Source organism: Argiope bruennichi, chromosome 3 (genome assembly GCF_947563725.1).
Source record: "Argiope bruennichi chromosome 3, qqArgBrue1.1, whole genome shotgun sequence".
NCBI classification, from domain to species: Eukaryota; Metazoa; Arthropoda; class Arachnida; order Araneae; family Araneidae; genus Argiope; species Argiope bruennichi.
The window spans coordinates 2073806-2101770 of NC_079153.1; the positions used below are offsets into that span (position 1 = coordinate 2073806).

Here is a 27965-nt window from a genome sequence, read left to right on the forward strand (position 1 = left end):
CGCATCCTTCATTTATGCATTTTTTAATTAAAAGAAATTATTTGCCTTAATTTTTAATCTATATTTAATTAATAATTTGCCTGATTTGAGAAACGAAGGAAAATTCAAGTGCAATTTAAATGCAATGCTCCTTTAATTATGCAATTTAAAGAGAGAGTTTTATATAAAATCTGAGAACATAAATCTTAGCACGCGACAGTATAAAGAGCGGAAATATTCGTTCATTTCCTGCTCTTTCACGTCTCTAATTACCTAGCAAAAGGTCAAAGAATAATTTTTAAACTCCTCGTCGTAAAGAAATTACTTGAAGCAAGCATAATAAATTAAGCTTTTCGACAAGCTGCTCCAATTAGCGATTTTATTGACACTTCGACATTCCACGTTATTAAAATGCTAATAATATACACACCGCCTACTTTTTTGGATAAGGTTTGGTTTACTTTTGGAATAGTTTACGATTTAAAATATTTTACTAACTAAACACTTTTTTTTTTTCTTTAAATGTCTTGGAATATTTTTGAGTCAGCCTAAAGTGCAATTTAAAATTGATGTGATTTTGTAACTGCTTGATAGAAAAGAACCGTGTGTGACCGTGTATACACGAGAGGAAAAAGTAAACTGCAATATTTCGGCTGGATTTTTATTTTAATTACATGCATTTGGTGAATGAAGCTCCTGCTGATCCTATCAGCAGGAGCAGGAGGATATTTTGGTTCACCCAATAAGGATGCATAATTTACTCTCATTTCATTTCATTTTATTTTTATTTTTATTTTTATTTCATTTTTACTCATTTTTTAATGGGTTAACAGTGATTTTAAAGAATAGGCAATAAATTTCAAAAGTAAAATATCTTAATATTAAAAAAATCGAAAACGCTGTGTTTCCAAATTTTCTCAAAAATATATACGTCTAGCGCTTTAGTTATTACATATCCACGGATTTAAGGAAAATCGCCCAACAAGGTAAAGTCATCTTTCATCTTTTTTTTCAATTAACGTATGAAATTATTATGTCAAGTACTAGATTCTTTTACAAAAAAGTGAAATAATTACTCAACAAATCTCTTTAATGTAAATGACGCTAAATCTTGGTAAATCAGAAATGGAATTGGATAATACGTCTTTTTTTACTTTAAAAAGTCATTCCATTAAAAAAAATGCAGAAAGCATCTCTTTTTTTTTAATGAAAAATAATACTATTTTGTCTTATCAAATGAAGAAGTGATTTTTATCATATTTCTACTTCAAAAACAGCTGTTTCTTAAATTTTTTCATACAAAATTTTTATAATTTTTACTATCAAAATATAATATTAATAAAATATAAAATATATATCAGCATAATCAAATGTAAAAAATTGATAATCAAAATTATTTATCCTCACATACCTCTTACTGTTAACCACTCTTTTTATAAAACTAATTTTTCAAGGATTTTTTTCTAATCCAATTTTTTTTTCAAACAAAAATAATTTTAAGGATTTTAGACGGATGCCTCTAAAAGATCTTAAATTAAATTTAGAAGAATAATGTAGATATGAACTAAACTGAAAATAATCGTTTGAAAATATTCGTTGTAAAATATCATTTATCTGAGATTTTAAATGTTCATAAAAAAATTTGCTTCGTATTCAGTTCGATTTAATATTGTAATGTTGTTAGATATAAATATTGACGAATGGCATTGATATCTCTTTTATTTCAATTTAAATAAACAAATTCAGTATGTTGTTAAACAACCATCAAACTATAAAATGTATCCTAATACTGATATGTTAATAGTTAGGAAAGAAAATATATCTAAAGAAAATTCTACCTAATGCCAAACTTTGCATACAAATGTACCAGACTTTCATACATTTATACATAATCCACTTGTTCACAGTTGCATACATTTGTACCAGACTATTGCTTACAATGTCTAATTTATAATTTCCATAAAACATGTAGAAAAATTTATGATAAACTATTACGGAAGTAACTGTTTTTAACTAAGACTTTACTAACTGCCAGAGCTACCCATATCTGACCGAGATTTCAACATGAATATGCTACATGCGAATTTTGTCTCGCTGGAATTAGTACCAACATTTTTTCTGTGAATGCGTCTTTTTTTGTGTTAGTACTCCCAATCAACAAGAAAATAGTGTCAAAATAGAGTCAAATGGCTTTGAATTGATTTCACATACCATAGCAAACTCCTACAAATTTATGTTTCTTCAATCTTGCTTAAATGATTTCGATTATTTCTTTTAATTATAAGCAGTAGACCTATGTAATGCAATATTATAAATTAACCTATACCAGCTTTTTTCATGAATACTGGTTTTTCTAGAAAAAAAGAAAACATTTCATTAGTCCAAGAAAAATAAATAAATTTCGGCAGAATGTGTGTAATGCATCGAGTCATGATATATCAGAATACGACGTGCAGGTGTAATGTAGAGCTGCTGCCATTAACATCATTGGACCCGAATTTAAAGTCGGTGCGATGGAATGACTGTTTTTAAATAGGACATCACTCATCCGAAAAATGATAACAGTGCGTCATCGGGCTAATAGAAGCTAGTCAGGTTACATCCTATGCAGCAAGACGATTCAATGGGAGTCGTTCAGTGATTCTGACTGTATTTCTGAAAACAAAATGAGCTTTTAGAAGGTACAGCCATCGAACTTCTAGTATTAAAAATGTCTTAAATAACAGCTATTTGCAACTCATTGCAAAGAGTCACAGAATTTCTACGCAAATTCACCGCATTTCTTCTTCTGAAAAGTTATTATCCAGTTCAAAAGATGGCCAGAAAGCTTCACGAAATAGAAGAGGACCAACAACAGCTGCCTCCTTCACTCCAAAATTCGAACTGAAAAGCTTGATATGCACTTAAATCTATCAAATGGAGTGAATTTGAAATTTTACTGGTGATTCTAGATTTTGTTTGCTAAGTGATTCCAGAACAAAGCTGGCCAGACGAGAGACAATAACCCCCTTTCATCCTAGTAATGGCCATGAAAGAGATGGATTTAGTGGATGCGGTGTTTGTTTACAATAAGATGGCCACACTGACATGCATACCGTCCCGTCGTTATGGATCCGTCCCTGGAGACGATATTCCAGATGTAATTCATTTTTCAGTGCTAAACCATACAGAGCAAAGTTGATTGATAAAAGCCTTCGTAAGGATATTATTGTGCGTGGGGGCTGATCAGCACATTTTTCGGAATGGAACATGATCGGGGACGTGCGGAATTCTCTCAGGAGACGTATTGCTTGCTTCACTTTAACCATTCTGAGCAATTATTCGGGATCTTCAAAATGTTTTAGTGGAGCAATGAGTTTGGCAGCGGAGTGAATGAGCATCGTTCAGTTTGAATGGCTAACGTGCCTGTATGGCGTTTAGAGTTATTATCAGGCATTCATCAATCTTATCAATATCAATAATCTTATCAGTCATCAAGGCTTATCAATATTCTGTTTGTATTTATTGTATATTCAGAAATCGATTAAACAAAAAAAATTATCTTTCTTTTAGGTCACATTTGGGAGATATGTTTTCAGCTAATGTTTTTGTCAAATATCTTTAAATTTCAAAGGAATAAAATTTTGAAGTAAAATGTTGCCTGATTGTTCTCTCATTTTTGGGTCATCGATGTATATTCAGTTATGCATGAATGAATCCAATATCTGCGGAGACTCACTATTTCAAGTGCCTGATGCAGATGTGTGGTTCAAGTAAGGTTTGCAAAATTTAAACGTTCTGTGAGATGGCTGCACTTTGCATTGGACCGAATAAAAATATCCTTCACGACTAGTAAGAAAGAAATATTTTCTTCTGTTAAAATATAAATTTAAAAATATATAACGAAATTCTATTCGCTTATTCTATTGCTTGTCATAAAATAAGACTAGTTCTGAATTATTTATTGCTGAAAGGTTGACCCGAATGACATTCTGAATCCTGTGTTTTAAATTTTATCTTATAACTATCTCTCACTCACTTCCGTGTGGAAGATAATAAAAATGAAGCAGCTATTTCAAATTTAGATTAGGCCCTCTCTGTAGAATTCTCTGCCGGATTTTATACATCGTTCATTGTGTTCTCTGCTCTACATTACTCACTAAATGTGTCTGTAAATTCAAAAAAAAAAAAAAAAAAAAAAGAGGCAGAAGGCAGAATAGGATCAGACGAAAACGGCCGTCAACCTTTCGTACTCGCATGTAGTTCAATGCAGCTGTTTGTCTCAATACGAAGAAATGAGAGAAGCGGTCCGTGAATATGTGTCCTTAGATGAAGAAATCCAGCTCATTTATTCTCGAGGATGATGTCTGGAATAACCATTGATTCCTTCCAAACGACAGAGTGATGCACTAGTCAGAATTCAATGTGCTTGATGCTTGATCAAATTTTTGTCTTGTCTTGTGTCTAGATAACACCATATATTAGAATCGTTGAGAAAAGTAAAACCATTGCTGTGGTCCATTCAATGTGGTTATCATCGACCCGTTCCACCGCCTCTAAAGTGGATCAATCCCATTGTCGGAGATAGGGTCAAAGCAATCTCACAACGATTGTTGTGCTTTTCAAGAAAGTGAGAATTCGCTTACTTATCCAATGACTTCTCATTCCATCTATTTATATATTCAATAAAGTAAATGATGTTCCCAGGAGTCCCCTTTTTCAGTCCTTAACGTAATTTCTACCATTTATTTGACTTTTATAATATGATTTTGGAACTTTGAATGAAGTGCTATCGCAAATCGTATCCTTTCTTTTCCCTCGCCTAACTTTTTTTGCTTCAAGAGTTCAGATATAAATGTATCTCCTTATTTGTCCAGATCATCAAATGCGGTATGAAATTTTGATTTATTTAAGAAATTCATTAACGCAGAAAAATATCATAATTAGTTATTAATGTAGATTACTTGAAATATATTCTTATATGGCATACATTTTTTACAACAGTAGAAAACAAATTTCTTCACATTTATTTCGCTACATTCAAAATGTTTCCTTCCTAAATGTTTTCAACTGAATCAACTAAAAGATTCTAGTAATAAAATTAAAAAAATCCCACTTAAAATACTTTTTGAAACTGAATAATACGGACTTGATTTCAGAATCCTATGCTGACAGTAACGCATCTTTTTTATCTACAGATTCTACCAAAAGTCCGGATTTTTAACACTGCTGATAACACATTCCACCTTACCTCTACATATGAAGATATATATATATATATATATATATATATATAATCTTTCTATTAAAAACTTTCTGATTTATTTTAATCAAGCTTACAAGCTTATTTCGTATAAGAAAACTTTAAATTCTATAAAAATCATCGGTTATATATATAAAAGACACTGCTGGACTTTTATGGAATAATAGCAAAAAAAAAAAAAAAAAAAAAATGTTTACATAAAACATTGCAAGTTGAATGTGCCAGCTACATTTTGAAATTCCTTTCTCCCCAGTGGTTTTTCATTCACAGTATTTTCTTCGTCTTTTGCTATAATATGGCATAACATAGACAAAAAAAAAAAAAGAAAGGAGATAAAAAGGAGATGAGTCTTGTGAGATAGGTAAAAAGATACATACAAAGAAAATGCATGCGACGAGCTTATATACACGTAGAGATATAGAAAAAAGAGATAAAAGGGTAGAGAGAGGACATGGAAGTAGAGAGAAAAAAAAAGAGAAACAACACTTGATGACATAAAATGCAGGCTAAGAGGTGTAACACGGCGGGTAAGAGATGAAAAATAAATGACAATAAATAAATATACCTCTAGGCCTGACTTGCGTTTTGCTATTTTTTGCTGCAAACCTTTCCGAGAAGTAACTGATGCAGTACTATTCGCTCTGCTTTTGTATCTGGAAGGAAAATGACACAATGCAGCAGCTGCAGCTCAAACAGGCTCGCGTGATTAAATGCATTTTCTTTTTTACTTTATTTTTTCCACAAAAAGAGAGCTAACACTCGTTCAATGGGATATGAAAAGCAATTATATCAATTCATTTGGGAAATAATTCAAACAAGTACTTTCTCTTTCATCCTTCATGTTTGCTGAAGTTTGTGCAAGATAAGGATTTTGTTTTCTTCTCTTTTCAAGCTTACTTTTACATTAAATTAATTTGCTGTAAATATAAGAAAAATAACATTTTTTAAATATTGTTTTATTCTTTTGCTTAACGGAAATTCACCGTTTGTTTTTATCCCATAGATTATGAAAGCGGCACAATATGTTTCATAACACGGTACACATTTTGACTGTATTATTATTGAAAAGTTTACCAGTATCATTATATTATTCAGAAAACAGTAAAATCATTTAAAGGAATTGTTTCTGAATATAATATATGAAAATCTAATCTAAAGCCCTAAAATTTCATATTTGTAAGAGATATTACACAATGTCTACAATTAAGAATATGTTATAAAAATTTATATGCCATTTTTAATAATCAACCATATTATGTTGGTGAGTTTAAATCCAACAAATCCTTTATTCGTTGGGAAAAGAATTGTAAGCATAAAAAAAAATTATATGAAAAAATATAATACATTTTAGTACATAGGGTATCCAAAAAACGGAACAAGCGTTTATTTCCTTAACTATTACCATTAGATATATACTTCCAGTTCTAAAGTTTTATCAAATTAGGTACTCAGATTAGGTACTTTGGTTTCTGTAGAGGGAGATAATAAAATGTTACAAAAACCAGATTTTTATATGTTTTCCATGACAAAAAAAATATCCACAGAAAATATTTTTCTTACATTCATCAGAAAGAGTACGAAGTGTTCAGCGTCTATCAGTAGAATTTAACAATTTAACTTAATTTGACACCCGTCTAACAACACTTGTGCTTATGGGATCGAATTCACTTAAAGACAGGCATTTTGAATCCGTGGAAAGGATCTTCAATGTTTGTATTGTCGATGCCATTTCATTCATTCATTCAAGCACAATATCTGTTTAAGTAAGCTGAACATATTGTTCACCATTCATCTAACTGCAGGTCAAAATGGAATACACCAAAAAGTTTCTAAAAGTGCCACACCACACATTTATAGAAAACTGGCCTCTGACTCGAAGAATGGATTTTGACAGTTTCGAATGCGATGATTTTGAAGATTAATGACTCCATCTCAGATTAAAGCGACTTTCGTAAGTTCAAATTATATTCCTCGGAGAAGACGGATTTTATTTTACCTAAAGAAAGGCCCTTTACGTATATAATTCGTGTAATTGACCAAACAACTACTGTATCAATCCATGATATCCATAAATATTGCATGGATCCCAGTTATTACGTCGAAATACATTGATCGGAGGTGCATTGTCTGTACCTCCTATATGAAGATGCATTGACTACATTCCTGGTTTTAGAATATAGAATTCTGAACTGACTGTTGGTACACTAGCATGAAGATAACTTGAAACATAAATCAAAATGTCCATTTTTTCCTCATGTACAAAACTCTCCCATTCCTCTTCAGGAAAGAAGGATCCTGCAGTTTTTCATTGTTAAATACACTACCTAGATAGATGCCGGGACTTCGGAAAAAGACATTTCTAGTATTCCACAACTAGGCCGATGTTACGATTTTTTTTTTTTTAATCGCCAGCATATCCAGATGCTCTTTGTGACCGAAGCATGCCATCCTTTTAAAAATCACACATGAATGGGCAAAGGATTTTATTTTCTTTCTCGGCATTCTAATATTCCTTTGAGATATCTTAGCTATTCAGTTCTCAAGTTTCTCTTTCCTTTTTTTCTTCTCGAATTTGCAACTCTCGACCAATGAAAGTGAATTGTATTATGCTTATTAAAAAAATTTCTTTGCAGTCATGATGATTGCGTGATGAATGACTAGACAAATATTTATATATGATAGTTATTCTGTATTGAATAAATTTGTATTTCTAAATTAAATGCCTCCATTTAAATTTGTGATTAGTCCCTCAAAAAAAAAGCATGTCTCAACAAATTTTATAGACAAAAGTGTGAAACTTTGTATGTGCATTGATAACGAATATAAGAAAAACATTTTACTAGTTTACACTTTTATACTATAGGAGATTTTTATTAAAAAAAAATTTAAACTTTTGTCTATGAATGTCTACAGGAACCTTACTGCCACCCAACTTGTTTAAAGAAAACTTGTAATGGAAATACATGTCTAGTTGCAATATGGGGGGGGGGGGCTTGTTCCACTTTTTTGAGACATCCTGCACATGAGACTATTGAAAATCTGCAAGAATAAAGATCAATTGTAAAGTTGCAAACTTCGCATGTAAGTACAGAAGCAATGATTAAAAGTAAAATTATAAAAGTTATATTGAATTCATTGCCGAAAATTCTTCGAAGAAACTCTTTTTACTCGATATTAAAATTAAACCTTATTGTCGTTTTCTTTCCTGTTGTTGAATTTTTATAATTCTTGTATCAATAACAATGTATCACAACTTTGTGAGAGGTTTTTTTCAGTTCGTTGATATAGATTCAAAAACCAGAAAGTAAACAGCAAAATCAAGTTACGAATGATCTCAAAATAATATTAAATTAAAATTTCAGAATTTTATATTAAAATCCGGTTCCAACTAAATCAGAGTTTGGAAGATAAGAATTGCTTTATAGAGTTTCATTCAAAAAGTATCCTTCAAGAGTGTTTATCTCGGACAGTATTTGATATTTTGAAATGACAAAGGTTTTATTATGTTTTCATAAGTAAATTTTCTCATAAATATTAAAATTTTAGATACACTAAGCCTAATTATCACTTTTTATCAAAACTTTTGATTACCACAAATTCTAATAAATTATCTAATTATCCAAAAAAAACTTTGAAATTTGAAAGGAAAATTGTCTGCTTAGTTGAAAAATTCAATGTTTCTTGTATGTTGTTTTAAAATCTTATACTTACATCTTATAATATATATATATGTATAAATATACATCTTAAAAACTTATACTTTTATATAAATGCGAATTTTTAAATCTTTTAATTGAATGTGTTACTTTAAATCATGGGGTGCGGAGGCGTTTTTTTTTATGGAATGTGAAACAAAATATAAGTTTGAAGAGTTTTGACAATCAGTTTAAAATTTTCTCTAAGAAATTTTTCATTTTTCTGTCCAAATGGAATTTGATTTTAAAACATTTATAAATAGATTAAATAAGGAAACATTGAAAAATTTTTACATGGAAATTTATTTACATCATGCCCACTCATTTCCTATAAATACAGTTTTCGATTAATAAATTTTAGTAAAATAAAAAAAATACAAACTTCATACTAATATTTTGAATGAAAAAAATTAGAACAATATTTAAAGATAATTTACATTCTCACACTGAATTAAAAGCAAAACTACTAAAATGACTTTCTAACGACGCCTTCCATTTTTAAATGCTAACTAATAATTCAATTTTCATTATTATGTAACCTTGCTACTCTTTGCAATTTTTCATAGAAGATGCTTGGGATAAAACTAATATCTATACAATATAAAATTGCTTTTAAATATGTGATATGTGTAAGAATCAAATATTAAGGAAGCTATAACGACAAACTTATGAATAACTCCATTTACGTTATTATGTAACCTCACCACACTTTGAAAGTGTCCATAGAAGAATATATTCAACGCATCCTCGATCCATAATATTATCTTGATTTGCCGAACAAATTTTCTTAAAAGGAATATGAATCATATTTTAATTTCAATTCAAATAAAAAATGTAAAGGTCCCATTTATACATGTAGTCCTTTTAGATTTTCACGAGCGATATGGAATTTTTTTTATATATATGTTGAATAATTTATTCATGGATTACTTGCATAATTCAAGCCAGCCTAAAGATAATGAATTATTCTTCTTAAAATTGCATTGATTTTAGTTTTATTCCATCTGGAATAAAAATTTTATAAACCGATTAAAATCTTCAAACCACATCATTTCGTAAAACAGAGTAATAACACACTTTTTTATGCCCAAGCAAAACCACATGGAATGATGACCGCTATGGGGCCACATATGCCAACATATTGAAAGGTCTCACTGACCTGTCCGATGACGTGGAGGGAGGGTCGTACTTTCGCCCGCTTTTCTCTCGCTGCGGGCTGTTGAGGTTGTTCTGGATGTCCAGATCGACGTCTTCCATATCCGATCCCCCCGAGGAGGTGCTCAGGACTGCATCTTCAGGACGTCTGAAAAGAGAACCGACCCGCACGCTGTGTGTACTCAGGAATAAAGATCACGTTGGGGGTGCTACGGCAGTAAAAATTGATCTCGTGTGACGTCACAGAGACGCGAGCATTCGCGCTTAGAGAGGAATTCCCCCAGCATCCGCTGAAGGTGGGGAGGGGCACTTGTTTGTGGGGGTGGGGTCCGAAGAAGCAATGGACTGCAATAATTCGAAGAATGGAATGTAGAAATTGGATTTGGTCGTTCTTAAACAAAGCATTTGAACGGAGAAGATAGGTGGAGCGAATAAAGAATGTTCGGGGAAGAAAATAAAAGAGAAAAGAATGAGGTTGCTATTAAAAGTGGATGAATGAAAAATAAAAAAAATAAAAAATAACTTGAAAAGTAAACTAATTATATTGTATCAAGCAAAGAATTTCTATGAGACTGAGGGCTAAACCAAGCATGAAATAAATAAAAGGAGAATGAATTCTGCTTCAAATAAGTAGAACCTAAAAGAATTTTAAAAAAAATGAATGAATTGAAAAATATTTGTGAGGAATTCAAATGTTTTTATAGTCTTACCTTTGCATTTTGATTTTAAATTACAACTTAAATATAAAAAAAAATAATGTAAGACTTTTTGAAGGTCATTAACTTGATTTGAGAATTAGCTTAATTAAGTCAAGTAACTTAATAAAAGATTTTTTTGCTTGTAATTAAAATATATTTACAGCAAAAAGAATTTTGATTTAACAGAGATATTATTCGACAAGTTGTAATTTTTAAAAATTGGCAGTTTTCTTCATATTGTTTGCTATTGAAAGTTTATAAAGCTAATTACATAGAATATAAGTTGATTCAATGCTCTTTTATGAAAGCAGAAAATAAAGTATTACTTTTCGACAAATGCCTAAAGCTCTTTATTTCTTCTCTCTCTCTCTCTCTCTCTCTCTCTCTCTCTCTCTTTTTTTTTGGAAGAGGGTGGACATGTTACATTAGAGAAGAAAAATCGAAGGGCACAAAATGGTGTTTTATAAGTACAGCAAGATTTCAGAAGAGACATGAGACAACAAAAATAAAAAGTTTCACTTCTGTGATATATAGTGCGTGCGTGTGTGTGTGTGCATGCGTTGTCTCTCTCCCCTGCCTATACGTATACCTCTCTCACCTACGAACAAGCTTCAAGATTTATTCAAAATGAATGAAAAGATTTGCTCTATCTAAAAACAGTTGATGAATATATTATAGATCAACTGTTTAGCCCTACTGTAAGGAACAAGTCAAACTAGTCTACTTTAAAAAACATCCCCTACATAATTATTAAATTGTACCAACATATTGTAGAATTCCATGGAAGTTAAGTGTACCACGGTGAACTAGTACTATAAAAGTAAGTGCAAAGAATTGCATAAAAATTTTGACTTTGGCTACATAAATATTTTCTTAACATTCATTAATTTCGAGCGTAGAGATGAAAAATCTGCAGCTTAATATGAAGTTCCCTCTCCAGGCTAATATAGTAAGAAATTAGAACCGGTTTTACGGTATTTCAGCGCTACAAGTTCAATTTCTAATTTACTGATCAAAATTGACAGTAGCAAATATTATAGGTATTCAGTCAATTCCTTGAAGTATTACAACATATGGGAGTGGCCCTAAAAATAACTATTACAACGAATAAAGTCCAAAATATGGACACTCTGAATAAAAAAATAAACTTTTAAAACTTTTAAATAATTTTCAAAAATATATCAATAAGATTCGTTTTCATCAAAATATTTTCCTCTTCTATTTATCAACTTCTTTTTAAATTCTTCCCATTTCTCAAATAAGTTCTGGGAATTTACAGAAGAATTTTCGCCTCTCTCTTCTGTTGCTTTATATCTTCGGCATTTCAAGGTAGATTTCATCTTCGGAAACAAAGCAAGAATTCACAAGCCACAATGCGGCTACGACTTGCCTTTTTATGCACATTTGAATAATTTAAGAAATCTAAAATAACTGCGACATGTCTCATTTTTAGCTCATCAGGCAAAATTTTTGTGACAATGAGGTAAGTTTGAAGATTGGCAATGGCATTGCACGAAATAACTATCATGCTCTCAAAATCTATCTTGTTACTTCAAAATATGTTTAAATAAAACGCATCTTAAGTGGCACAGAAATGGCTCTTATTATATATCGCCCAATGGCAATATTCAAATGTAAACAAATCACTCTACGAACATTTCGGGCCACTTCATTGAGCGTTGTTATAGATGCACGTAATTCAATCTTCGCCAATTTCCCTCAAACGAAAGCAGATGCAAAAGAAATCAAGAAATAGGTATCACACCAAGTTTAATTGGACGCGAAAATAGGTCTAACTATTTCAAGATGGGTACTGTTTCTTTTAGTATCCTGAGACGACTACTTTTCGACGATTCTATTTCATTAAGGGGTGAGACGCGGAAGGATGAGCCCATTTCCGGAATTCTTCATCATTTTTTTACCTGAATTTCTGCCCTATTAGATTTTTCGTTCATTTTTTCCCACGTGTATGTGAGTATCAAGTCGTTTTTGATCGTATTATTTTATTATAATTCGATCCACGAGTAATCCGAGTACATTTTATTGTTAAATGTAAACATCTCACCTATCATCTTTCCTCTCACCCCTATTCTGGCGAATTAAACCCATCCTAACGCATACGCAAAATCGCGGAGAGTTTTAGAGCCCGTTGGCAAACAATAATTGAACAATCCCGAAAAATAATCTGACTGAAATAAAAGAAGTTGCATCAGTGTACTCAGTGTCTCATTAATTAATTCATTTACAAAAGATGTCGATTGAAAACGATATGGAAAAAAATGTTTAGAATGAAGTGGATTTTCTCGTTTAAAACCCGATTCTCCAAAATATATTTAAGAAACGACATGATTTGGAAAAGAAATAAAATACATTCATAATTATATTTGAATTGTGAGAGCCCATGAATCACTTTAGAATCTTTTGAATAAAAATTACTTCTTTGAAAAGCAATATTAAGGGCAGTCATTCATTGATTAAATCTCGAAAGAAAGAAGGTGAGGATTTCACAAAAGCAGCTTATCGACTTACTGATGTAAAACACAGAATAAAAAAGCCTTCCGATTAACTTTTGTATTGAAATGCATATGAATGGCAATGAAAAGGGAAACAAGTTTGAGCGTTTATAGCAATAGGATGACGTTTATTGATATTTTTTGAAAAATATATTTATTTTACAAATATATATATTTGACACTTTGTAAATATCGTACTGATTCTTAAATGCATAGAACTTATGTCATTGCCGTTTTGAGCTGAGTGAACGATAATCGCTAATAGAAAGTCACGGAGATTCAATTCTACTGTCAATCAATGGATTTGAAATTTATTAAAGTAATTAAAGTAACAAACCACATCACTGTAAATGTCTAGGCACATATGAATAATCCAGTCAGATTAATAAATTTTTAACTAGCCCGTTCTTTTCTTCAGTAGTTGTCATTAGTCATGTCTACGAGCCAATGTCTTTATATAGTATTATAGTATTCTTCTCTAAAGTTCATTGTTTTCAGCATATTTTCATTGCTCTTTTTTTTTTTTTTTTTTTTTTTTTTTTTGGAAATAGAGCCCATGCAAGATTGATTCGGAAATCAGGTATAAATTCAAGAATTAATAATTCGCAAACGAACGAAAATACAACGAACGAAAATTAACGAGAAAGTAAGAATGGGCTTTATTTCAAAAAAAGACATGTTTAAACGTAACATGATTTATATGTAAAATGTCCACCAGATGCTTCTGCACTTGGTGAGACAAAAGCCATCTAGGATAAGATGTTTGTGAGTGCAAAAACTAAAAATGTTCAATGTGTTGCCTTCCATTTATGAGCACAGATGTCGAATGAGGACTATTCGCAGTATTTGGCAGCACTGCTTTTGCTCATTATCTATCATACCATCAGAAGTGATGTTCAGTTTTGCATAAAAAAATGTGCCTCCGGTTTTAGTAGTTCCAAAATGAAGAGAAACTGGTTGAATACCAGCAAGGCGTCAATACCTTATCCTATGTTACGCATCGCACCCGCAGATTTAAATGGCAGCTGCTTCGTTTCCATCAGTTCTGTGCGAATAACATTTGTCTGTCTTCATTCATTTACGAATGGTTCATTTTTAACATTGCTCCGTGCGACTACATCACTTTGTTTATTCAATCGGCGACGTTGTATAAATATTATTACTATTACTATTATTTCGGAAATATTACTAAGGTTTTCACACAGCAGACTACACAATCTTTCTTCAGTGCAAATGAGAGAATTCAATTTTACTAGAAATGAACTGATAAATTGTATCTAAAAATCGCTTTGTATCAATTTAAGAATAAATTATCTACAAGAAGAAATTACAATAAATAAGGGGTGTAAAGCGAACCAAAAATAATATAACAAATCTTCATACCTATTCGCATGTACATTTTTATAGCGTTCTGTTTCTGACAGAGGATGGTTGTCTGCTAGTGTTCTTTCAAGTGATGTGCGGCGAACCTTTCCAGGTGTTTCTAAAGATTAAAAATAATAGTATTTGATATAAAATAAATCAGAGTCATTCAAAATCCTTGTTTGAATGTGTTGCGTTGTGTGTAAAACTAAATCTTATTACATTATAGATAATATTATCAAATTTCAACTTATTTTCTTTCAAAATTCTAGCATCGTTTTTAATACAACAAATTAAAAGTTCCAACAAAATATCACTGTTGCTAATCTGAATTTTACAATTATTTACAAAATAAAATTTATAATTATTAAAATAATCGTTAGCTACTTTTAAATAAAATATTTACGATTTATGTTGCAACAAATGCATACGATTAAATTAGGAATTCATGTCTTTTATAAAAATCTGTTCTCATGTAGACTAACCTGAACCGTTTTGTTGATCTTCCGAATCTGAATGGTTCATGTGAATTGGCAATTTTATTTCTGTGCTGTTGCCGTCAGCTCTTCTTTCGATCTAATTAAAATAAAACATTCAAATTTCCATTAAAAGAACATCTTTAATTTTATAACAAAATGAAAGACACATATAACTAATTAAAGATATTGATTAATAACACGTTTGATTCATGAACATCTTTTCATTACGATAAAAACAGGCATCAAATTTAATTAAGTATTTATTAGTTTGCAAACTATATTAAAATGTCGGATTATAATATATCAGAGTTGTGTTTCAATATATATTCGAATATATTAAATCCAAGCCATTCATTTTTCTTTTTTCCTATTCTGACAAAAATTCTCGGTTGAAAACCAAGTGTATTCAATTTCTATAAAACAAAATTCCCTATTTGAGAAAGAAAAGTGTTTATACAGTTAGAATATTTCTTAGTTAAAAATGAATTCGATGAAATGAAAAAAGGATGTATTATAGAAAGTTGTCATGAATCATTTAGCTGAAGCTGTAAAATATCCTGAATATTTTAAATTGTCTAGAGAAATGAAGCTTCATAAAAATTCTGTTAAGCATCAAAATTCCTGAATGTGGTTGCTTAATAAAATAATGAATGAATTAAAAATAATTCACCTAGAATTAACTTTATACTTATTTAAATTAAGTGAATGTTTAAATGAGTGACATTCTACAAAATATGGCTGAAAACGAAAAATGTAAAGTTTCTCCTGCGAGTGTCTTTACAAATCCTACATCAGACTGAAACTGATAGAAACGCATTATGTCTTGTGTAATTCGTGATTTTTTTAATTTAAACATCGGAACTGTCTAAATGACGTGGCTGGAAAATCTTTCTGGTATTAAATAATTATTCAGTAGAAAAGAAATTTAAAATAACAGCTATGCTCAGGAGAAAATTGTATCATGATGAAAACATTGTAAATGTTTAAAAAATCCTCAAAGCTTTTTTTAAATGAAGCTGACTATATAAACAATACCACGGGTCATTGATTAGCCCGAAATGGTGCTAATCAAGTTGCGACGACTTTAAAAAAAACCTTTGATGGACTATAAAAAAATGCAAGAGTACAGAATAAAACGAATTTATTATCAAAAGTTATGCACAAAAAATGGTTACTTTTTGGCAAAATCGTTGTGAAAATTCAGGTATTTCACATATACGTGGACCAGGTTTCCAATTCACACTCCGAAGATTGTTGCTGCCAGCGAAGCGAGATGTTTCTAAACGCTCCTTTGGAGCTTCTCATTAGTCTGGAAGCTGGCCTCCTATTCAGGTCTTCAGTTCGGGAAAAGATGAAAATAACTCATCTCTAAGCCGTGTTCTCAATAAAAGAGAACAAGTACGCAAGTCTCTGGCATCCAAAGATCTTGTTCAACGAATTGATCACATAGTTCGAAAGAAATAGATGATGTTGAAACGAGCTGGCTTACTAGTATGCCAAAAGGGTGTAATGAGCAATTAAAAGAATTTCACATCACAGGAAGCATCTTTCTTCGAAGAGGAAATTGGAAACATATATAATAAATGTCTGGATCCTCACGACGGTTATGTTGAAAAAGTAAATTCATTTTGTTCTCTAATCCTGTCTTTTTTTTTATTATTATCTATTACAGTTTACCAAAAAATGCTCCTGTATTTCAATTATTCTTTTTTATATAGCAAGCAAGATCTTTATAACTCAATCTAAGAAAGCATTTTAGACATGAAACTATGATAACCATTAAATCAAGTAGCTTTGCATCTGATTTGTTTATTGTGCACATAACCTCATAAGGCATCACATCTCTTCATCTCATTTAAATCCCAAATCCTTTCCTATTTTTTTTAAAACTTAAATTGGCCCATACTACTTGATAATAAAATGTTCGCTTATTTTTTTATACAAATCCTACTCCTTTTATTAATTCATTCTAACACAAGCTTTAAAAAAAATGGATGAATATACAGTTATCATGGTGCTGGTGCAAGGATAAAAATTCCCGCTGCATTCCTCCCAAAAGTACTGCAGGTCCCCTTTCCTGAATCGTCACGTCTCAAAGAGTTAAGAAATTCTCAGCAAAAGTGCTGAGGGAAACACTTATTGCCTTTTCTTTTGTATCCCAGTAGGGATGGAAGAGAACACCGGTCATTCCCTTGTATAAACCGTGCTTTAACGTGGAAAAGTAGATTCGATTCAATTCTGAAATTGTCTTTTTGTCGGCCTGATATATGAAAAATATATTACACATATATTTATACATAAATGCGCAATGAAATGAACTTCTGATTTATATAATACCTGATAGCATGTGATCTAATTCATTTCTGTATCTTCACTTTCTTATTCTTCCTCCAGCGCAGGCAAATGTTTCTAACATTAAAATACTGTTGTACATTTTATTCGTTTTATGTAAGCATATCAAACACTATGTTAACTGAATTGAAACATGATGATTAGAAAATGAAACGACAGCCTATAGGATCCTTCGGCATATCGTATAAATACTATGTGATCAAAAAATATCCGAAAATAAAAATTCAGTTTTATATATTTCTTTATTTGCTCCTAAATGATGGGACGAACTCCCTTTGAAATGAAATTATGTAAAGAAAATGCTTGAACTAACTATTTTCAGTAGGGATAGTTGTAGACGCCATTCAACTAAATCAATCACTAAAACGCACTGATTTATAAAAAATTGAATATCACTAATCCATAAAGACGCCCGATTTTAGACCTTTCTATGCACCGTCTTAAAGAAAATACGCCAATCAGTGTCCGGAGTATCTCTAAGGCTGATTTTCTTAATACAATGTTCTTGTGATAAACAAATATTTATGATGAAACATGTTATATGATAAAGGAAACAAAGTTTTGAATGAAAGCCACATAATTAAGTCATAAAAATATTTAAAAAGTTATCACAGAATTTAATTTTGTACCAGCAAAAAGAATTTCTGTTTTTACCTTTAAATTTTGGGCTACCATAAATAAAAAATGGCCGAGACTTTCTTTACATCTTTGTTTCTATTTTTAAAAAACAATATCAAACAACCTTGACTAACAAAAAAAAAATGGCTCTGAAAAAAATTGCATTCCAATTAGTATTTTTATCCTAGTAACCGAGAGTCCTTTTAAACATTTTTCTGCAGCCTTAGAAAAAAGTAGTAGTTTTAATATCCAAGTTAAAATACATAAAATGTGCAAATAGGTTGCGTAAAAAAAGTGAAAAAAACACTAAATTTCTTTAGAAAAATTAGAAATCTTTTATTTTTATGAACAATGTTTTACAGGAAATTTAAAGAGAAACTATCGGTTGCTTTACCATGATATCAATACTAATAATAAAGATGAATGTTTATGTTGACACTCTGCAGGCCAAGACGTTTGATCTATGCTTATCTTAAAGGACTGGAACGTGTACCTCGGAACGAGGTTTTTTTGAAATTTTAATTAACTAAAATTGAGTCCCGCAATAACTTGAAAATAAAACATAATAAATGACGAAAACATAATCAAACAAAGATAAATTATACATATACTTAAAAATAAAAAAATATCTTTTAAATGATATCAATTTAATAATCATGCAAACATTTATTAAATTTAGGCAATTTCTTGAAAAAAAATTTCATTATTTCCAACAACAGATTACATTGTTTCATCAACTTCTATTCATCTGTTGTTGAAAGTTAAAATAAAGGTTTCTGATTCATATCTGAGTAGTTTACGAAACGCAATACCGCAAAATCGATAAGATAGATAAACTGGATGTCTTTAATAGCGTCATGATGTTATCTCCATTAGATGTATCCAATGACGGATTATACGTAAAAAGATTAAAGTAACACATCTTTGTCAGGCAGTTCCACTGTGTCGTGGATCTGAAGTTACATATAAACGATTTGACTGGAATTAATGATAACCAACCTCCTCAGCAAACCAGTTGGTCGCGAATAATGTGGAATAGATTTCTGTTTTGAGTGTATTATTAATATACAATTTGAAATTGGTTCAAATTACAAATAAGTTGAATTTCGCAAGAAAGCGATGAGATACAAAACTGCTATCAGAGAGTGTTCATTGTTAAAGATTGCTGATCTTTTCTGTAATATAATTAAATGTACAAAAATATATTATCGTTTTTATCACTTGAGAATTACTTTCTTAAGAAATCAAACTGAATTTCCTATTGAAACAAAGAAATATTTATTGAATAATTCCCTGAAATATTTCCGAAATGACAGCAAATATTTCTGAAGTATACATAAGTTCCAATATTGAGTGATTCTATTTTTTGTACTCATATATAAAAAGATATATATCATGATTGATTTCAGTAAAAAGCTTTTTTTATTAGCTGAAATTTTAAAACTTAATGAATTTCTTTTCAAGTTAAAGTTTGCATTTTTAGAGAGATGACAGAAAATTAGAGAAAAGCATAGAACAATGAACAGAGTGGTGTAAGGCTTCTAATACAGTATGAGTTATGCGACTGTCATCAGGAGAAGCTTAAAAGTATTTTGCTGAGGAAGATAATTAGAAGATGACTAAATGACATGAAATATATAATGCAAACTTAATAATCATTGATCTTGACGAAGAGCTGGTCATCGAAGGCGGCTAGTAGTATATAATATAATATAATAAACTAATATCATAATCAATATAATAATCATTACTCAATATAGAACCCATTTTTTACGAAAATCTATATAAACATTTCGCATAATAAAGCAAATTGTTGACGGGAATTCCAAATCACTCCTGGCTTTCTGGTGAATCCTTTCCTTCGTCAACTTCGGGCTGTTTTTCAAATACTCTTATGATTACTGTACAATGTGAGTTCAAGCATAATCTCTACACGATAGAAGTTTGAGGACAGTTCGTTCAAATCTTTCTGGAGAAATTCAAGAAAAATTCTAAAATAATACGACTATTTTTTTTTCTCATGTATGGCATTTATACTAAATTTTGGACATTTTTTTTTCCGTATGCAACAGTTGAAAACATTTTATTAACATTATTTCTGTGAATACATTGAAATCTGAGTTTCGTGAGAATGACCATTGAAAGAAATCTAATTTGAAAAAGATTATTAAATACAACATTAAAAAAGTTAAACAATTTTGCAAGAAACGCAAGCGAAAGAAATTTATTTCAGCGAGCGATTAGCTTAGAGCGCTGCAGCCATTCGATTTTTTGCACGATACTGTGAAATTGATTTGCGTGCAGACGATTTCTCCTTCTTGGAGAAGAATTCAGATTTCCTCGGAAAGGAGCGGCGAAACAACCATAGAGAAAGGAACGATTTTTTTCAAGTAAAATTGATATTTAGAAGAATTTTATTCCTAAGAAGCGACAGAGGAGCTCGACAGGAATAATAATTTTTCTTCTCCAAAATGTAATCCAGGAAGGAGCAACTAAAAATTATTTTTAATGTAAATCTTACAACAAAATTCGATATATTCAACATAAGGACTAAACGAAAATTTTTTAAAAAAAAAAACATTCTACAAAAAAAAAAAAAAAGTTCTTTTTAAAAAGAGCTTTTGTTCGAATCAGGCAAGTTCTGATATTTTCAAGTAAAGTTGAGTTGCCTTAATTATCGATGGTTTTTTTTATTTACTTCCTTAAAAACTCCATATTTAAATATCCAACTTTTCCATAACTTTAAAGGAAGTGTGGATCGTTCAATTTTAAACTCATTTGAAGCTGAAGCATTAGTAATGTTATAAAACTGGACGTTAATTAAAATAATACAATATGATTATGGAATATTAGAAATGGTTTTTATATGACCTTTGGATAATAATCATATATGTCCTACATTTTTATTGCCGATTTTCCCTTTCAAAAATGAATTTAAAAAGTGCCTCATACCTTCTTTAAATGTTATTGAAAATCGGGTTTTTATTTCGGTTTTATTTTTATTTATTTATTTTGTCAGTAATAGAAATGTTTATAAAGCGTTTCGGGACATTCATCAAAACTCAAAATTGATTTGATACGAATAAACTGATTTTAAGTGTGCAAAAATGGTATTTATTTGAATTCTTTCAATGCAAGAGGAAATATTTCTTAATGAAATTATCTTAAAATAAATAAATAAAAAAATACCTTTGTAGAATGGAATAAAATTTTTATTAATAACTCAAGAAAAAAAAGACATTTTGGGTTGTTTTTTTCTTACAATATTTATGAAGTCTTCCTTGCTTAGGGGACAAAGATGTCAACTAATCAAAGAAATAATAACTTCCTCTATAAACATTCAGTCTAGAATGTAAAGGCTCATAGTCAGCATTATTCAAAAATCGTTCTACAGAAAGAAATCCTAATTGAGGTTTAGTTGGGTGTTTTAAAGCTCTGAAACTAAAAGACTGAGCTGACTTTTTAAGGTGTTTAGTTTAGTTATATTAACGTCCCGTTTTAAAGCAACGGACTACTTTGCAATGGACCTCGAAATTTCCAACCGCAGCCAGATGACGGGGATGACACCTGAGCTGGCACTCTCCTCACCAAGCTTCCACACCAAACAAGCGGGAGGACATTTGATCTTGACGGATTGAACTCGACCAGATCGCTTACATAACGTTTTTTCGGTGGAATCGGGTCTCGAGCCTGAAGCCCTTCTGTTACGAAATCGAGACCTTACCACCAGGCCACCGCAGCCCCTTTATAGATGTTAAATAAACCATTGTATAATTTCTTCCATGCATCAAACAAAATTTTGAGTCGATTACTCCTGAAGGCTATCTAGATAGGCAAATTCATCTGCGCATATAGTCAGATTTTTAGTTATGTGCCTCAATTTTGCTTTGACCAAAAGAAGATGTCAAGATATGTTAGACTAAGTAAACGAGAGTGCCTCGCTTTTCAGCTTCTTTTTTTATTAAGTAAAAGTATTTCATATTAAAATTTACTGAATATTTTATATTTAGAAAACATATTGGTAAAATCTAAAAATAGATAAAAGAATTGAACAAGAATGAGAAAATGCATTTAAAAACAAAAAGGTCACATTTTCGGTTTCTATGACAGCGATACATACGGGGAAATTTTCAGTATTGTTTTTATTCTTTTAAAGATTATTAAAGTAATTCTTAGAGCAACGCAGCACGGATACTGTGCATACTTTATAGCGATATTTCGCAGAAAGGAGAATGCACTCGAAAGATTATCTTAAAGCGCATTCTTTTAAGAGAGAAATCATGTGACACAAAAAAAATAAACTTCTTTATACCTCAAGTTTCACTAAAATATAAGTTCCCATTTTTAATGTCAACTAGCAGACAGTAAAACATATTTTCTTCAGTCTTTTCTTTGTTTGAACTTTTTTTTTTGGTAAATGAAGCTATTATCTGAAACGCATGGAAGCTTTTGAAATTGTCTTCATGGAAACGTGATTGTTTTGCTTTTTATATATTTTACACATCATAGTATGTTAAGTTCATCTGGAGAAAAGAAATGTTGAAGTATTAAACCTTCACATAGATTATGGGGAAAACTAAAATCATTTATCGAAGTGCTGCTGATAGTTGCGCTTTTCAGGCTTTTATGGTTTACTAAGCATTCCCAAGACCATCACGAGAACTATTTTTCTTATTGAAAATAAAATCTCTCATTTCTTTAAAGTAAAACGACTCATTCGATTCAAATTCAGTATGATATTTTAGAAATCAAGGAGACAGACGCCCATTGACGTAAATTAAATGTCCATTTACCGTTAGCTTTTGACTATAAATAATTCTATTGTTCTCATCAATTATGAGAATTCACAAAGATGAGAATAGTGGCAAACGTTCTATCTTAAAAGATTCCTTTGTTATATATTTTATTATGCATTCATTCATTTCTTTACGAAGTTCAAATATATTCACACCTTTGGTTAGAAGTCATAAAATATACAGTTCTTAACAGAAACAAGGAGAAGACCGACTCTGTTTTCCCCTTGATACGATGAGTTAACTAAACTATCTCAAAACTCTAATGTTATAAAATGCTGACAGTTCGATATGAATTCAGTCTCTTCTTGTACTTGTATAACACCTTAAAAAGGTTCTTTCGTAACTGCATATAAAAACAGTGGGATCAATGCATTCTCGCGTGGAACGTCTCATGCACTTGACATTAATGTCATTTCGGATTCCACTGCAAATCTGGCAAAAGAAAAAGGCATATGATTCTTCAAATATAATAAGACAATGTGCGGGTAAATATTAAATGACACACGGAATAAAGTTTACCTAATGACAATGATGCTATATTAATTGATTCTATTTCAAGATATTTAAATAGACAAAACATTCATTATTAAGTTTATCTCATTCTTTTCTGATACGATAAACATTTAAAATTAAAAAAAAAATAGCTGGGATTTTGTTCAATGACGTTAATATCGCTTGAATGAATGACGATTAAAGTAAGAAAATAACCAGCATTTGTTTTTCATTTATGATTATCGTCAAGCTTATTTTCTGTTCACTTTCGGGCCTATATTATCAATATTATTACATTCTCTATGTTTCCGTCACCGTCCAACAAATTATCAGACAAAATCAAAATTTTCATTAAAGAAGCAACAGGCAAAAAAAAAAAAAAAACCCTTCATTATTCCTTCAAAAAATAAATTTAAGAGAATTATTCTAAATGACACGAGAGATAAATTTGGGAAATTCATCCGATTCCAATATTTACTTTCTTTTCATTCCGTCGGCATTTTTGCTTTGGGGAGCAATTATTTTTCTACAAATATTTGATTTTTTTTTTTCTCATGTTGCTTCATTATTTAGCAGATAATTGATTCGGAGTAGTGAAATGCATTTTTATTCTACTTTTTCACATTTTCTCTCTTTCTTAACAAAGACTCGTAAAAAAGTCGAATTATAATTAAGCTAATTTTGCTTCACGTTTGTAAAAATTTAGAGTTAATTAAAAGCGTTGAAAGATGAACTGTCGCTTAAAAAAAACAGAAGAAGAAAATCGTTTAAGATAAACGCTCGTATACCTTTTTTTAAAGTTTGCTAAGATAATTAAGCAGTTTGTAATTGGAGTAATATTCTATGCAAAAACTAATGTGGGTTCGTTTAAAAAAAACTGGCAATAAATAATATTAAATTATCCCCTATAAAAATAGATAATATTATTATATCATGATTTTTAGAATAAAGCTTTTTAAAAATCCCTTTTACAGTCTTCAAAGTTATCAAAATGTCAATAACAAATGAATCCAAAAAAATAAAAATTATATATTTCAAATTAATTATTTCTGTATGTCTATCATTCATTGTCAACCAAATATTCATTAAGCTAATTTTATCCAGAAAACACTTAAAAGATATTTCTTTAACCATTTGAAAATGAATACATATAATCCCTTTCGTATCAAATAAATATACATATTGAATGAAATGATTTATCATCTTCTAATCATTCTGAAAATTTTAAATTTTTATGGATATATTCTTTAACTTCCTATATTTAAGGAAATATAAATAAAAAATATTTTTTCTTTATTTAATGAGCATTATTCACCATTATTTTTATATTTAAGTTTCTTTCAAATGACAGACATTTTCTAAAAAAGGAAATAATTTAAAATATTTAATTTTTTTAAAAAATTCAAAAAAAAAAATATTTTTTATAAAAATTATTTTTGTTGTTTGTAATTCTTCCGAGTATTTAGTAAAGTGAATGGCACAAAAAAAAATCTCGAAGAGAGTTTTTAAAATAAGATATTTAAAAAAAAAACTCAAAAAATACTGAAAACAATTTGAATCTTCATAAACACGCCAAAATGAAATTATCTCGTCCTAATAAATAAGACTCGGTGACACCGATTCATTATTCAGGAAAATGAATGCATTCCATTTTTCATTTTTATCACTTCATGGCTTAATACTGAAAAGCAGATTGAGATCAATCGATCGATCAGATGAGTAGCTCAATCTTTATTTAATTATGTGAAATAATTCATTTACAAAGCAAGTAATTATATCAAAGCTAAATTGTCCCTATTGCCAATGAATGTTTGAGTCCTTTAAAAAGCATATTTTTAAAATAAATAATTATTTTTAAACAGAGTAAAAATTTTAACATGCAATGAAGGAATTTATATTTACTTACCTGTGAATTTTTCTTAAATGAATTCACACGCTTTGGCATATGTTGTACCGTCCCAAGAGCTAATTCGTCTTTTTCGTCCAACAGTTGTTTATTTATTTCCCTGAACGAAATGCATGCAGTATTTAAAATTTCTAAAGCACAAAACTTTCTATAACACACTGTATGAAATTATAATTATTTTGGGAGAATTTTGGTTATCTTGTCTTAATTAAACAAGATCTTATTTAAAGAGAATTTACTAGTAGTTGAGGTAGTATGACCCAGTACGGTTTAAGTATCCACGGTTTTCCCTACCAATATTCAAGCCTAAAAGCTTTCGTTTTATCAGAACGTTACTTAATTAACCTATTATGTTGTTAAAATGCGATTTTATAAGTGGTAATTCACTTTTACATGGTGGTGGGCTTTATGCGTGCTGTGTTTTGATATTTTTAATGAATTAATGAATGATTAATACTTAATAATGAATGACTACTTAATAATGACTACTTAATAATGAATTAATGAATGATTTTAATTCATTGTCCTTCTATACAAAACAAGTCATTTGACAGAGAATTGAGATTTTATCTGTAGTTTGGGCTTTCAAAAAATGCGCTATTGAGATATTGTTCTTCTGAATTTTGCAGATATTGCTCTTGGAAACCGACTCTCTGAAATGGTCTAAACGAAATTTTGAGATTTTATTTGCTACAGAGCAAATTTTAATGCTAAAAAAATATCAGAATATGACGAGGAGATACAACCGGAAATAAAGTTCAGAATAATTGATTTTTAGAAAATGCATATATTTTGAGATATAAATATAATTTTTTTCTTTTGTTGTTCATTTCAATTTTTAGTCCTTAATATTAAAATAAAAATTCGTTAACAATATTATATTGGAAAGCCAATTTTTAAATAAAATATGGTAACAAAGAAAAGTAAAAAAAAAAAGATATGTATAAAGCATAAGGCTCCTTAAACCATGCAAGAAGTAAGTTAATCCTCAATGAATTTCAAGAGAAAGGAAATTTCTAAATGTTTATGCGGAGAAATTAAAATATAATATGAGCGAGTTCCAATTTACTCGCAGCATTTCTATCTACACTTTGCACTTTTACAATTTTTATTTTTATTTTCAAATTTTTGAATGAAAAAAATATTTTTTTGATACACAGGAAGAATTGCGTTTCTTTCAAAAAGTCATTTTCCGAATAAAATTTCAAGGATAGAATGAAAACTTAAAAATGCCTTTCGGTAACTTCCTTCTAAATAGGTTTAACAAAGAAAAGCAATCGCCGCATCTTAGGCGTATCTAAATTTGAAAAAAAAAAATGGGATGTTATATTGGCTCTTGTCTAGATAAGTTGTTATAAAGTAAGAGATAATTTGTTATAAGGTAAGATGCAGGAAACATTTTTGTCCTTTCATATTATAGTGTGCGATTGTATTGAACTCGAATTATGAATGAAATATTACTCGCATGAATGAGATATTAATTGCTCCATTAATATTTCATTCATGCGTGTGAAGGGATTCAAATAGTTATTTCACTATTCAGAAATATGACAGCTTATATACTTTGCTTAGCATCAAAATACAGAAAGACACTTCCTTTTATAAATACTGTCAAGAATTACCTTTCTTCGTTAGCCTGGAAAAATTACTGAAATCAGTACCCCCTTTAGAAAATTGAAAGACTTGGAAAGAAAAAAAAGATATTCCGAAATATCATCACTGAAAGACAATGAGATTCATCTAAAGTATAGGATGCTTTATTTCAGAATATTTTCACAGTTTTTGGGGAATTTGAATGAAGTTCTTTGGGGAATTAATTGTTTCTATTTTGTTCTAAGAATGTAACAATGCGTGTTTCGGAGAAACACGCCATAACCATCATAAACTCCTCCCTTCGCCGAATTTTTTTTTTATTTTCTATTATTAATATTTTGTCCGATATTAATATTTTATAGACATTTTACCTCTTTGTTCATTTTATCGTTTTTAGCACAATATATAACATATGCACATTTTTTTATGTTACCAATTTGGGTGAAATAATATTTGACTAATGATGCAATAATAAAAAAAAATTTTAAACTTTTTGACTGTTTGAAAAAAAATTTAGCAAATCTGTTTTTGAATTAAATGTTTCGAATTGGCTCTTAAGTTAATTGATTTGATAAGCTTTATATGTATTTATAAATATAAATACAAATTATGCTATATTTAAATAAAAAAAATCTGAATAGGATGTAGTTAAATAAGAAATATTTAACAAACAAATTCTATAAATTATTAATAAATTCACAGATCTAATTAAAGCCGTTGCTGTTGTTTATACTTACTTGAGATGGTGTAGTTCCATCACTAAATTTTCTCTTTCCAGCGCTATTCCTTCGGAAACTTTGATAGCTGCTCTGAACATTATAAATATAAATAAAACAGGAGCATTATAAATGTAAAAAAGGAATTTATGATTGGCATGATACAAAAAATAAATGGTACTAAGGAAGTGGGCAAAAAAATAAAAATTTAATTTTCCCCCTTCTTATTATAGTACATTGAAAATTATGATTTATTCACATTTATTAGCAACCATTTATTTTAAAAAATTTTAAAGACTCCTCAATGTATTATTTATATACTACACTCGGATTTATTAAGATTTCAAACTTGAAAAATGCTACTTAAAA

At 29.9% G+C, this 27965-nt stretch overlaps 1 protein-coding gene across 4 annotated transcripts in view; it reads right to left on the reverse strand.

Annotated features, from left to right (window-relative positions):
* The window catches only part of LOC129962601 (EF-hand calcium-binding domain-containing protein 4B-like), a 132464-nt gene that overhangs the window by 44401 nt on the left and 60098 nt on the right, over nucleotides 1-27965 (reverse strand). Inside the window, exons 9-14 of one of the 4 annotated variants that reach the window (XM_056076412.1) lie at nucleotides 27618-27689; nucleotides 25288-25387; nucleotides 15130-15220; nucleotides 14666-14765; nucleotides 10076-10219; nucleotides 5787-5874 (exon numbers count right to left, since the gene is read on the reverse strand). In XM_056076412.1, the coding sequence (XP_055932387.1) occupies nucleotides 5787-5874; nucleotides 10076-10219; nucleotides 14666-14765; nucleotides 15130-15220; nucleotides 25288-25387; nucleotides 27618-27689 (595 nt within the window). The remainder of the gene's footprint in view (nucleotides 1-5786; nucleotides 5875-10075; nucleotides 10220-14665; nucleotides 14766-15129; nucleotides 15221-25287; nucleotides 25388-27617; nucleotides 27690-27965) is intronic. The other 3 variants (XM_056076413.1, XM_056076414.1, XM_056076415.1) reach the window with 3 other exon arrangements.